The sequence below is a fragment of the Topomyia yanbarensis genome, chromosome 2, assembly GCF_030247195.1.
Source record: "Topomyia yanbarensis strain Yona2022 chromosome 2, ASM3024719v1, whole genome shotgun sequence".
NCBI classification, from domain to species: domain Eukaryota; kingdom Metazoa; phylum Arthropoda; class Insecta; order Diptera; family Culicidae; genus Topomyia; species Topomyia yanbarensis.
Window position 1 is genome coordinate 394,715,473 of NC_080671.1, and position 14,847 is coordinate 394,730,319.

The following is a 14,847-nucleotide window of genomic DNA, read 5'->3' on the forward strand; positions in this document are numbered from 1 at the left end:
GGAGGACGCTCCGGTCGAACAAAATTCGCCGCCGCACGAAGTTGATTATCTACAAGACACTGATTTAACCGATGGTCCGCTACGGCCACGAGACCTGGACTATGCTCGTGGAAGACCGCCGCCCTTGGAGTTTTCGAACGAAAGGTGTTGCGTACCATCTATGGTGACGTGCAGATGGAAGACCGAACGTGGCGCAGGCGAATTAACCATGAGTTGCATCAGCTGCTGGAAGAACCATCCATCGCGCATACCGCAAAAATAGGACGTTTGCGGTGGACTGGACCCGTCGTAAGAATGTCAGACGACGACCCGGTGAAGTTGATTCTTGAGGGCGACCCTACAGGAACAAGAAGACGGGGCGCAGAGCGAGCACGGTGGATCGACCAGATAGAGGACGACCTGTGGACCCTTCGAAGACTGCGAGGCTGGCGACAAGCAGCAATGGACCGAGTGGAGTGGAGACGGCGTGAGCAGCGTGGTGAGCGGATCGTTTAGAAAAGCTCTGGAACAAGCGGGCCGAGTGTCTCTCTAATTCGATTGTATGACGGCGTTGTGAAGGGATCACCAAGAAACGTGGGTAGAGTTTCCGTTCCGGATGGCGTGGCGAACGGATCGCCGAGAAAATAAGTTCCAGCACCGACATCAGTAGGACGAGTGTTGCTCGACCTCCTAGAAAAGCTTCAGCACCAGCACAGACAGTAGTGGGTGGAGTATATCATCGATTGCCTTATAAGACGGTATAGTATCGGATCACCTGGCAAAGCAGCAGAATATGGACTACGTAGGTATTTCTAATGAACAAAAGAAAAATCTAGGAAGACAAATTTTGTGCACCATTGTGTTGCTGCGAAAAGCCCTGTCGATTTGCCAGCTGCATACCAATCACTTTATCCACGTTCTCCTAGCTCTGTAAGCTAGTTAAAGTGTATCTGTTGCAGAAAACCTTATTAATTATATTATCTGACGCAGATTGTCACTTTCATTCCTTGCATTTCTTCAATTAGTTTTACTGTCAGTACAGATTTTCGGATCATCAAAACCAACCATTTCCAAAACAGCCGGGTATCATACGACGCATTATATTCAATATCAGATTTGTTAGGATTATGATTACCCGGAAACCACAAGCTCTTGGAGCCAATCACAAATTTTAAGGTTAGACTGTTGATAAACATTAATAATTCAATTATTGCTTCGTTTTTGTAAATAGCCCTCAGAATTGTTCGACAGTATAGTTTTCTACGGAATTGGATTAGTACGTTTTTCTTGCTAAACAGTCGTAGAACATATGACAGCCAGAATCACCCAAGCAAAACCTTTCGCATCATGCTGCTGCTCGGTTCTCCGTGCAGGTCAGAAGATTTAGTATCGCCGATGCACCTGCGAAAAAAAACATATACCACATTACAAAACGTCAGCGTTGACCCACTTTTTTCGCCAACAAATACTTACTTGGACGAGCACAAATACTGCAGCAGAGGAATACGGTACTTGCCGCAGAAGTCAACAAATTTGATGTGTTCCACGCGATTGTCGAAGAATACTCCTGATGAGGGGAAAAAGATAAGAAATTACAATAAGTACTCATGGGATTAATGGACGAGAGACTCTTATAATCAACACAAAGCGCTCTAAAGGCTGTTTGGCGGAGCTAGGTTCGCAGATCGAAATACAATCGAACCAATATGTATTGTGCAACACATGCTTACCTTTGCAGTTAGGATTAACACAGCAATTGGCAGTTTCCAGATACTCAACCAGAGTTCGCGGTAGATCGCCGGCACCGTACGGGATAGAGGCGGTTTTCACCGATCGTGCTGCAAGCTCTAGCAGAGTGGGTGGATTGAGGGTCATGTCCTTGACGAAGCGCACCACCAACGGGTTGTCACGTAGGCTGAGCTGAAATCAATTGGAAACAGGGTGAGTATTTGGCGGTCAGAGGGATGGCAAGCATTATGAAATGATAAGTTTACGACCATTTAATGTCGTGCAGTCCTTTTTTGTTTCTTTTTAAGGGGTGGCGCAAATTCAAAATTTTCAAAAACTTGATTTTTTTTTCTTTGCATTTTTTGGAAGCTATAAGTGTCTACTATATTGAGTTAAACGGGTTTTCCGATACGCGAATCAAATAAGTTTCAACAGGCCGTTGTTAAAGACGGCGTCCTTGGCCGCCATGGGACGCTCTCGGCTCCAGACGCACGCCTCGGGTAGAAACCTTTTCATAGTATTATGGTTCAACTAAGAAAGCCAAGAACAGGAGCCACCTTTGAAAATAAAAAAAGAAGTTTCTTCCACACCATTAGCAAAATCTTCATGAAAATCAATCATCGGTATTCAAACAATGTCCCGAGTCCGTTGATTAATTATCATAATGATTGTGTAGAGCGTAATGAGAAAAATTGCTTTTTTTTGCATTTTCAAAGATGGTCGCTTAGGCTTAACATACATACATACAAACATCGACTTTTATATAGATAGATAGATAGATTGCTGACAAAGGTTAGGTAAAATGGACGTCGAACAAAATTCATCATCAAAGACTCCAACTTTCTGTTTAAAATCATGCACCTTGAACTCAGTCGAACCATATCTGAACTTCTTCGGATCAAAGATAATCCGCTAGGTATTCTGAAGTTTTCGAAAGAACTGAAGCAAAAATGTTCAGCAATGACAGATATCGCGAAAGTTTGCCTAGATAAGCTCGGAATTGCGATATTCTGTCTAAGCCAAGCAAATCATGTTACTGGCGACAAGCCTTTTATGAAGGACTACCACGCCTACATGTCCGCTCACACCACACACGTTGAAATCGACCAATTCGAGTGATTTTAAAAGATATTTCAACTATTCATACAACTGTGATTATTAAAAACAAAATAGTGGAATTTTTTGACGTAGGACTACGTCTTTGTTTTCGATATGGGGGTGCACTTTGCAAATTCAACACAATTGGTATGTGGCCAGGTTTTAAACGCGTATAATTCAGCCATCTCACGATATATTTTCAAAGCTTTTGCGCATATCGCACAGAATTATTTCTTAGAACCAGTGTTTCAAATAAACCAGACATTTCACACCAAGGAGCCTGTTTCCAAAGGAGCGGTGGAAACCAATCATTGTTATGCACGTTTCTGGGAGTGAGTAAAAAAATCAAAGCAATCCAAGTGGGTTTTGACTCTTAGGTTTTCACTCCTGGTTTTGGCTCCTTCTGTCCAATCCGGTTTGGGATTCTTGTTCTGTCGCCGCTTATAGACTGAATTTAATTTTAAACTTTGCTAACAGGTCTTCAAGATTTGTATGTTTAATTTTTCAATTATCCCAGCAGTAGGTACAGGCTGCGCCAGCTGGATGTATCCTTTTACAACATTGAACAGCTTCGCCATTATTTAGCCGTTTTCACAACGCACATTATATAACCACCCCCATTTGATACACAAAAAGCAACTCTTTTGCGGGCATTTTGCATGACATTGGACGATTCTGTCACGTTCGCCCGAATGACATTCGCCCGAAAGCCATTTACCCGAAGGACATTTGCCCGAATGTCACATAAACCCGAATGTCATTCACCCGAATGCCACGAACACCCGAAAGACTTTCGCCCGAATGCAACATAAACCCGAATGCCATTCGCCCGATTTCCATATACCCAAAAAACATCGAAATGTCAATCGAAAAAAATTAATTTATTAAGATGAAATACAAATTTTATTACATTTGATGCTATGAAGAAATTAACACTAAAGCTACACCAGTCAAATAGTTAATCCAATCACCTGGTTTGTATGATTTAACTAGGGTTTCCAGTTTTAGGTCCTTTCGTGAGTTCTTTTTAGGCTTTTTAGCTGTTGGTACCGCTTGTAGTGTACGTAAAACATACGTACTAGGGTTTTTCTCTTCAAGCTGCAACTGCTTCAACACACCATAGAATTTCCACGGCTTAACAACCCGTTCCCTTTATTGTGCTAGTCTTCCACATTATTGGTGGTTCTAGGAATCTTTGTCGATACATTTTCGAAAACTGACTACGAAGTGGGGGGCAAAGAAGGGTTATCGAGAAACTTTTTGATTAGTTTCCTTCCTACCAAAAATACAATTTTTACTAATGTAATACAAAAAATCGTCGAGAGCCTTTGGACAACTATTCCTCAATTCTTCGAGTACCATTGGAATACCTTGATGGGGCAAGAAAGCCAAGGCAACAACTTGTTTGTAAATTAGTTGTATTCGGTGATCTTCCGAATATTTTGTCTGACGACCAAGTTGTTTTATTTTTCTGAAAAAACTTTGGTTTAGATGGAAGAATCATCCGTGAATTAGGTGGAAGAATCATTCTGTCTCGAAATCCAATATTACGTAGAGAGCTATTTTGGTATATAGATTCAAGAAATTGCTGTTTTGAAAGAAGGAATCAACCCTTATGTTTGAGTATACCGGGCAGACGAGTGGAGCAACAGTTTCTTTGCGAACTTATTTGGCATGCAGATCCAAGGATTTGTCATGTTTGAATGAAGCAATCAACCCCTAATTGTGGGAAAAGAGCTGCTCATGTTTAAAAGAAGGAATCAATCCCTAAGTATGAGTAAACCGGGCAAACGAGTGGATCACCGGTTTGATTGCGAGGTTTATTTAGTATACAAACTCAAAGAACTGCTCATATCTAAAGAAGGAATCAACCCCTATATTTCAGTAAACCAAGCATGCCAATGGATCACAGGTTTGCCGAGTAGGGACCTCCGCTTCGGTTCCTCGACCTCTGTAATTGTGGCAAAGTCGCATCACACTAGCTTCGCCACATAACATTTATGAGCTACTATTTACTAACGGTGTTGTGCCAAATGGACTTCCACCATGCAAGATATAATTACTAATTTAATTGATTCAATTCGTTAACGGAACATCTTAATATATATTTACCTCGATCGATGGTGTTTCCGAAAGATTTCTTATTATTTTGTCCGGTTTATCACAAGATTTCACCGCTCGAGCTGACAACTGCGTCCTATATGCATCAGTTTGCACCTGAAGAGCATTTGTGACATTGTCAACAGAACCTCAGTGACGTCGGATAGTACACCTAAAAGCGATGTCGCATAGCCACATTGGTCAGTGTACGGTTGGCTAATGTGACCACGCCAAATCGCTTTCTGGTGCACTGTCCGACTTTGCTGCCGCTCAGTCGGCTTTAAACTAGCTATAGCCCCTATGTTTGAGTGAACCGGGCAAACAAGATGATCGCAGGTTTGCTTATAACTCCGGCGACGGGTGGATCAACACCTCATCCAACGGAACCTCAGCGGCTTTGCGCCGCTTCCTTGGCCTCGGATATGCGGCCAAGCCGCATCACACTAGCTCCACTGTATAAGCTCACTTGTTATTGTTCAGTTTATCAAACTTTGGTTAAAGATTTCACATTCCCGCTCGGATTTGGTTTATTTAGGTTAAAATACATCCTTTTGGCAAAAAACCGCATTAAAGTCGGACTTCTATCACTAAAGTCACTAAACTAGACAATTACCGATTTCATATTATGCTTGAGTGAATGTGGTATTCGGGTTAATGACATTCGGGCGAGTGGTCCATTCGGGTTGGTGGCATTCGGGCAAATGGTCCATTCGGGTTAATGACATTCGGGTAAATGGTTCATTCTGGTAAATGGTTTTCGGGCGAACGTCATTCGGGTAAATGACTTTCGGGCGAATGTAATTCGGGCGAATGTGATAGAACCCATTGGACAGCATATCGGGCTTAATCGCAGCAGTTTCAGCTCGTATATTAGCTTTGAGTTCGTCAAGGTACTTAGGTTTGCTAGAATACACTTTACTTTTCAAGTAACCCCACAGAAAAATATCTGGCGCCGTTAAATCCGGAGAATGAGGAGGCCATTCCAAATCATCATTTTTTGAGACAACGCGTCCTGGGAATTTGCTCTGCAAGAACTAGTTACTTTCTGGTCGTGCAGTGGTGTTTGATGTATAACGTGTGGGTTCTGTGTCCCCCAAATTCGAAAATTTTGTTTATTTACTCCGCCGGAAAGGGTGAAGTGAGCCTGCCATATTTTTTAACACATACAGTTTTCACTAGTAAACGAACGTTTTCAATGCGTTCTTTTGGTGTAAATCGACTTATAGCTAAAATGGCACTCCTTCGAGGTCTATCGAAAAGAAGCTTTCGCCATGAACTGTACCAAGGATCTGTTTTGTTGTTGTGCTTGATAAAATGAAAATTGAAAATTTAAATTTAGCTCGGGCTTTTAAACTGTATGCTGCAATTATAATCTAGTAGCCTGTTTTCACTCCTTGGCGGTTTTCACTCCTCAGGAGCCAAAAAACCATGAGTGATGAAATCATCGATTTTAATGATTTGTCGAAATATGGTTTTTTCAACGCATGCTGATTGGAGTGATTTTTGAAACACTGATAATAAATTTTCCGAATTTCTAACTAATGTAAACGGTTTTGTGGGGTACATTTGTACCCCAGACAAACTTTAAGCGGCAACTATTAAGTTGGTCAAATGAAACAAATAGGTTTATACCTGCTTTAATGGAAGTTTAATAATCAAATTGATTTATTATAAAGATAACTTGCAGTTAAAATAAACCGTAACGGAATAACAGTTTAATCCCAAGATCTGGGGTACAAATGTACCCCACAAAACCGTTCTAGGAGTAAGACCACTGCATTCGTCACATTTATATGTGTACTTTAGGAAAATTACAATAATGTCGAAAAGTTTTTACAGGCTGAGAATCTCTCATAAAGATTTAAAACAGTTCCAGATATTAGTACGGGTATCGTTCGCAGTTTTCTGTCTGCTTTCTTCAGATCTTCTTAAATAAGTTTATCGATCGCCCATTATAAATAAAACGATCTGATGAGCAATTCGGTTTGGTTAAATATGTACCATTCGATGTTGATTGGTTATACATGAAGTGAACTGTAGAAGAAAATATTTTTGATTAATTATTAATCCAAATATAATAAGAAATAAAATATTTCACGTATTGAAGTCCTACGTCTACAGTTCGTACAACTCCATGGGGCTGTTCCTTGTAGTTTTTTTTTTTTTTTCAAATTAAACAACCCTCCCCATTCATCAAAATTATGATGTATTTTGTCCACCCCTGCGTCTGATAAGATAAACTGTAGTTCAAACACCGATAGTGACTCCAATCGAGAATTCACACGGTGCCTTATGTGATTCAAGCCAAACACTGATAACAAATATTCCATTTTTTTCTGACTGTAAGCTAGTTAGGAGGTTGGAAACCCAATTTTCACCTGATAAAATCAATTCAGCTACGATAATTTATGCCGTTTTTGTTTGAGGCTGAAATTGAGACAGTTTCAAAGCTCAGCTGAATCAGTTCAGCTACAACCAAAAGTCGAATTTAAACTCGTTTTAGTAATCAAATAAATGACTTGAAAGGCTTGTACATATCAGTTTCAAACGAATTTTTACGGGTTCTGCTCGTACTATCAACCTTTATTTTTATGAGTAAAATAATACAATACATTTATTTAACATTCAAATAAAAAAAACTTAATCGTCGAAGCAATAGCGTTAAAAAGTAAGACCGTCAAAGTTTGAAATATTCGATTGCAAAAATGCAATTTTTGATTCAGTTGACAAAGCAACATTGTATGACACCATTATTGATAATTACTCAAATAAGTGTCGTGATCAATTGCTTCTTGCTTGTTTCAGTGTTATCTACGATCCTGATAAAGATATCAATTCAAACTTTTATGATTGTTCTGTCGTCAAGAAACCCCATTGTCTACCGCACGCGATTTGCTACTCCCTGCTAAGTTAATCCGCGTCTTGATATGGCAATGAATTTGTTGCATCAGATGGTTCCCGATTGTTGACTTCACGTATCACTTTTCAATTTTTCTGTCAATTGATAGTAAGTGGTTAGTAAACGATCAAAACTGCTGTCTCACGATGATGCCTGCAAGTAGTAATATATTCAACTCGAAATGACCTTTCATTAGCGATTGCAATTCAGTGTTTTTGCGCACTGCACAATCAGCTCTGGCCAGAGGTGAGAATGTGTTTGCTGGTGTCTCCAGACTCTTTCCCGGCAAACCTCATTCCTCGTCTTATCTCGATGTCCCTCCGTAAATAACATCGTTCCAAATACTGACGACGGGTGAAACCAAAACAGTCTATGAGCACAACCGATAAGACGGCTACCCACGTCGAACAAAGTATGCATGGAATATAATGACGGGCTTAATGCAAAAACAGCTCAACTGCAAGCGGTTTGTTTCGAAATATAAACGAATTTGACGAAATATGTTCCTTTCTGCCTATTAAAATTTAAACAGATAAATTCATAGATCGGGTAATTTCAACTAGGAATTTATAGTTTTCCCCTTTCAAATTTTCTAACATAATAGCAACTAACTAGCTTTTGAGCCGTTCTTTCGCGGAGCTTCACAATATGTACGTAGGTATAATTTTTACTATACCACTTCTAACTAACTAACAAGCAAGAACAAGCCATCTCACCTCGGTTAGGTTTTTGAGCGTGATGATCTCGCGCGGCAGATGCTTGAGGCGGTTTTTGTGCAGCAGTAGCGACTTGAGGTGAACCAACCGGGCTATCGAGCTCGGGAGTGCCTCGAGCAGGTTATCACAGAGTACGAGAGCGTGGAGATTGTTGAGCAGCCCGACGGTTTCCGGGATATCGGTGATCAAATTTCCGCCGAGCGATAGGAGCTGGAGGCTGAAAATAGAAGCACGAGATTTTTTTGGTGAGACATCTTCAATGATGGATGCTAATTCACTTTCTTATTCGAACCCAATGGAGAAGAATTTTATCACATATTCAACTTTATAGGTTTTTATGTACATTACAAAGACTAAACCGAAACCATATACCACGTTTGAGCAGAAATTATTGCCAATCCCATTCTCGCAGTATCGCTTCAAAAGCAACTGTGCCTCTTCCGCTGTTCTGTGGTCGACGCTAATACGTATATTTCAAAATTATAGAGCATGTTCCAAAAAATCAATCAATCAGTTCCTGCAAATTCAATCGATCAATTCCTGCAATGTTACGACATCGAGAGTAACTTGTACATAATTTGGTCGAATGCAGATTCCTGCAATAATTTTGTTCTAGATCATTGTGCTGTTTTATCTAGGGAAGTATATCGAATAAATTATTTGAGGAAGAAACGGACACCAAAATACACCAAATGATTAAAAAAAACTGATTTAATTTTGAATTTCAAGACATTTTACCCTATTACTTATCTGTTTCAATATCTCTATTCGATAAATGCGAAAAGTTATTTATGAAGTCGTTCTATAATGCGTATTGTCACGCTAAAATATTTTTCGTTTATTAATCGTAAATTCAAAACGAAAATTTAAAAATTCTCAGCAAGTTAATTTATAAAGACCGTTTTATCTCATTTACCGTTCAAGTAGAAAGTTCCGAATTTTAAGGACTTGCCCCGCATGACCAGACGTCCCGGAAAGTGTGCCGCCCTATCCAACATTCTGCTTTAAATTCAAAAATACCCATATTCTACATATCTTTTGTACAAAATAGTTATAAAAGGTTTTGAGTCGTGGTACTTAAACTTTGAATACCGTAGGAAACATGCAAATGGAGAAAGTTAGATCAGATTTTCACGATGCCTTTGTCGACTTCTAGTGTGAGTCGGCTCACGAATCTGTGCAAAATGTTTCATAGTCTTTCAAAAGCTGTGGAAATATCCTAAATACGTACATGTTTAATAGGTTTTTTAAAGGGCATCAGCGTGAAAAAACACTTTCTTTACGAATTTTTTTAGAATTTTGCGTTAAGCGAATTGATCAAAACTATTTGTATCATTACAATAACATTCTGTAATTTTTCTATGGGAAAATATCGACAAACGACTCATACACATTATGTGAGAAAAATACCTAACCCCTACGTTGAGTTTTTGAGATAATTTTTCGAATAAGGGGATATTTACTCATAAAAAGGCGGAAATTTTCGTGAAAAATGGAAATTTTTATTTAAAATGAGAAAAAAAAGATGGGTGGGTAATGTCAGAGACATAACCGGAGTGAAGTAGAATACACTTTAGACCGGTAAATTCTGCTCTGGAATAAGCAATTTCTATGCGACTTTGTCGACTTTAGCACATTCATAGTTTATTTGGAGTATTTTTGGAATTATCAAGTTGACAATTTGCAACATTCTTTGAAAATATTGTTGAACTTTTATGAATGAAGGCACGCAAACGAGCGTTTGACCGTCGTCCTACTACCAGCATCAGAGAAATAGCAGATCAGCATTTTTCGCTACATGGCCTGTACCAAACAAACCGCTCGTAAGTCCACCGGAGGAAAGGCTCCCCGCAAGCAGTTGGCAACAGCCTCCTGGCAACCCTATACCATCATATGGAGTTTGACAGCGACCGACATATATGGGGTGTTATAGGTATAAAGCCCCAAACAAAGAATTATTGTCGGCACTATGCTCGATATTCAAGCATTCCACACGACGTTTTGCATCTTGTGGGATGATTTAATAATTTAATTTAATTGACATTTTGTAACCAAATACAGCTTCTAATCATTCGGTTCAAAATCAATGTTTTGCCTTTCATGGCAGTGATGCTGGCTGTACAGACACGTCGTCCTTGACAGGGGGCTGGTTGGCAACGAAGGCCGTGTAAAAGTGCCCCAGTCACGGTTGGCGTTAAGAAGCCTCATCGTTACCGAACAGAAACAGTCGCCCTGCGAGAAATTCACAGCTATCAGCAATCGAGCAGGCCTAAATTGTGACCCAAAATAAACCACAAACCAACAAGTTCTTTTCAGGACCAGCCAATTATATTCCAGTAAGATATAAATGAAATTTTCGTTTTCCATTGCCTTACAACCTCTTTCCTCCCGGCTTGAATTACTATCAATCTTGATGATGCTGTGCGGCGGGGCACAGGCAGTTTCCATTATAGTGGAAAATTTAGGTCTGCGCGTTTTCCCAAAAGTTTTTTAGCTGTGCTGTTTTCAAGGAAGTTGTAGTTGAATTCAAAATAAAATAGTTTACTTCTATTGTCAGAGGTGTACCTTCCAACGAAAACTAGTCTGGCTCGCTTAGAATCGAATTGTATGGACCAACCACTGCTTTCACAAAATCCGTTATTTTCAGTAATTGTACATTCTACAGAATTAGTCACAACTATTTCCAATCAGCGCAAAAATCGAAGGTTTTCATTCAATACAACAGCAGATTTTCACGTTTGAAAAAACAGGCAGCATTCTGGCCGAAAATTTTGAAACGGAGCACCTATATCGAAACGTTAGAAAACGTTCGATTTGTGTAAATTGAATCATTACACTAAACTGTCTATAAATCACAAATAACTTTTGATTTTGTGCCATTCTCGTGAAAGCGACGGTATTGTTCACAAGTGGCTCACTTACGCTCTTGACAAGCTGATGCTTGTAATAACAAAACTTCAATTTCATTCTTTGTCGATAAATTGATGGCCTTGAAAAGGGCCTTTTGTTTGGGCAGTGTTCGAAATTTACTTGGTGCTGGTGTATATGCCCTCTAAGAACGGTTGGTTTCAAAATCGTCCAATGAAGGACGTTCGTTGGACCAATTTGGACAACGTCCAAATAACCGTTCAACGAAGTCCATCGTTGGACCCGTGTTGAACGATTTTGAAACAATTTTTTGGACGTCTCAGTGGGTGGTAACAGTTTTGGTTTCATCGAAGACGGCGCACAGTGGCTGGAGGCTGGCCAAAACCTCAAAAATTTATTTTTGAAATATTGATATTTTATATTTTTCCTAAATTTATCATGTATTGAATGATGTATATTAAAAATTTTATGATCATTGGATCAGAACATGATTTTTAACATGAGTTTAAACGTAGCAAAGTCCGGACTTTTTAATGATTTTCATTTCCGAAACCACCATTGCTCTCTTCACTTCAAATGCATGTTGCTCTTTTGATTTTGGTCCGATTTTAGCACAACTAATTTCATTGTGTAGAGGAACGGAAGAACTTGGTTAGTGAAGAAAATAGATTTGGTAATTTTGCTTGGAACTATGACTTTTTAGTTTAAATATGTTTGAGGTGGTCAGATCAAAAATGCTTTTTCCACTAATGTATTCTGTACAAATTTCGGAACGGTCACATAGTATACATTCTATGGGAAATAACCTCTACTTTTCGAATATCATGATCTCGTTCTGCGCCTAGGTGCGCAAAAAGGTTTAAGGAGATTTTGAAGCTTTGTTGCTGATATGGAGGCGCATGGTGTTTTGTGTAAAATAGTTAGACAATCTACAGTAAACCAACACGTTATACAATGGATTTAAAGTAGTATTCTTCATTTTTTATGATATTGCTGACAATGGTGAACAGTAACGGAAAATCTATCATGAAAACGGGATCATAGTTATAAGAAAGGTTCAATGACACTGTATGGAAAAATGCATTTAATATTTTACGACTTTTGACATCAAAAATGAGCTCAGTACCTTAAAATTAGCTTAAATTGTGATTTTCAGCCAAATTAGGTAACATTTGAGGTTTTGTCCGACTTTTATTTGAAGAGCCGCCACTGTGCGGCGTGCTTGGCCAACCAGAGATGCCAGATTTGCAGACAAGTCTGCAAATTCGCAGACTTTCAATTTAAGCTGCAAATTTTTTCGATGACGCAGATATTTGCAGATTTTTTAGTTTGGTTGCAGATATTTGCAGATTTTTTAGTTTGGTTGCAGATATTTGCAGATTTTTGAATATAGAGGCTTTTGGTTACACTAGCTTTCCTGACATTTTTTGTTCTTCCCAGACTTTTAAAATTATTATTGCAGACATTTGAAAAAAGTACCTGGCATCTCTGTGGCCAACTCTTCTGATAGCAGCAAACGGACGGCAGTTTGAATTTTGCGGGCGATGCTGCAAACGAACTGCTGTATGCTGATGCTGGAAACGAACTGAGCGTGAGCAACAGCATGCTGAGTTTTTATACCTGACTACAGCACAATGTAAGCTCGTCCTTTTTTGTGTTGTCCTCAATATGTGTTCATCGTAGCTCCACACCTTTGTTGGCCGACCACATATTTTTGATAAAGAACAAAATTGAAATTGTGTTTCCACTACGGAGATTATCGAACACTCAAGGTAAATAGAGTAATGTAATACGGCACCTTGGTAAAATGTTTGAGAATTGAAACCTTTTTTGAATGCGCCTAGTAAAAATGTTTCCCACTTCACTCCAGTTTGTTTCTGACCATATTTGCAATTTGCGTACTGAAATAAATCATAATTTAGGGTTTAACATAAATTGCTCTCCAGGGAGAAACAGTCCATGAAACAGAAAATGCAAACTTATTCTTTGAAATGATTTTGGTGGCCCTGAAAAGGGCCTTTTTTATAATGATACAAGTGAGTTCTACCTTTTCAACTTCCAAATCCATACAAAGTGCGTCCCTGCCGCTTCAGAGTATAGACGACATTCATTGCCGTTTTGCGCTTGGCGTGTTCAGTGTAGGTCACGGCATCTCGGATGACATTTTCTTGCACACCATCATCATTCGTAGATTAAATCGAAGATGCATTTTACACCACCATGACGAGCCAGACGCCGAATGGCGGATTTGGTGATTCCCTGCATTTTATCACGAAGAACCTTGCGATGACACTTGGTACGGGAACGCAAACATGATACCGCTCATTGTACCGTCCGGACGAGCATGTTGCTCGTGTGGTAAGCGAGCACCCACTGATACAAAACAAGCTCGCGTGACCTGTATATATAACATTCCCGTATGTAATGAAACGCTTACATGCTCCTTTTTGACGGCTCTGCGTGGGATATGCTGGCAAATTGCGCATTTTCCTCGCTGTTTTCTGAAAATCCTTGTTTTGGTTTATTTATAGTAGTCGCAGTAATTCCGAAATTTAATACGAAATACGTGCACAAATTTCCGATCAGATAGTGCAAAAATATTGCGATTTCGTCCAGTAGAACGGAAGATATTCGCATTTCAAATCTGGGAAAATTTCCCAACTGAAATTTTTGAAACGGGACCCCATATTGAAACGTTAGAAGTATTCTACTTCAAAAACCCATATTATCAACTCCATTGAACCATAAATTATTATTTAATTTACTATTTTCAGTGTAAAACAAGGATCAAGAATCGCAGGGGTAAATGTTTCGTTACAGGAAAAATACAGGAATATTAGGGAATTTGATGAAAAATATGAGGTTTGTAGACTAAATGTCAAAAAGTTTAATGTTTATAAATTTTACTAGCAACGAATCCTTTTCTATTTCGTTCCTGAGACTTTTCCACGTTCTACAAGGTACTTTAAAAAAATAATTGAAGAATATTAGAGATATATGCGCGAAACAATGATTAAATTTGATATGAATGACAAAATGCCTTAGAACCCCAACTTCTCGTATTCTGACAAAGGTCGTAAACGTACCGTTCGATTTCTCCACATTACGGAAACTGCAAAAATGTCTATTTTGCCACATAGAGCAGAATAGTTAATACGAATGTGGAATTTTTGGGACAAAATGACCCAAAACTCCCTATTTTTTGGGAAACAAAGGTACTTGAATTGAAATGCTAAGAATTTTTCTTTACAAAAAGGTATAAATAGTAACTTTCCGAGCGGTACTTCAAAACATAACTTTAATATATTTTTCCTCATATTTTCCCATAGTTCCAATGTTAAAAACTTATTATTAAGAATGGGGAACTTTCGGGACAAAATGACCCAAAACTTCCTATTGTTGGGAAACAAAGATACTTAAAATGCTAAGAATTTTTTATTTACGAAAAGGTATAAATCG

General features: G+C 39.0%; 1 protein-coding gene across 2 annotated transcripts in view; it reads right to left on the reverse strand.

Annotated features, from left to right (window-relative positions):
* Nucleotides 1-1,046: 1,046 nt before the first annotated feature.
* LOC131684833 (leucine-rich repeat-containing protein 58) overlaps nucleotides 1,047-14,847 on the reverse strand; it is a 34,967-nt gene continuing 21,166 nt past the window's right edge. For both annotated transcript variants that reach the window (XM_058968037.1, XM_058968036.1), the window contains exons 3-6: nucleotides 8,521-8,737; nucleotides 1,710-1,899; nucleotides 1,453-1,546; nucleotides 1,047-1,380 (exon numbers count right to left, since the gene is read on the reverse strand). In XM_058968037.1, the coding sequence (XP_058824020.1) occupies nucleotides 1,302-1,380; nucleotides 1,453-1,546; nucleotides 1,710-1,899; nucleotides 8,521-8,737 (580 nt within the window). In that variant the 3' untranslated portion in view covers nucleotides 1,047-1,301. The remainder of the gene's footprint in view (nucleotides 1,381-1,452; nucleotides 1,547-1,709; nucleotides 1,900-8,520; nucleotides 8,738-14,847) is intronic.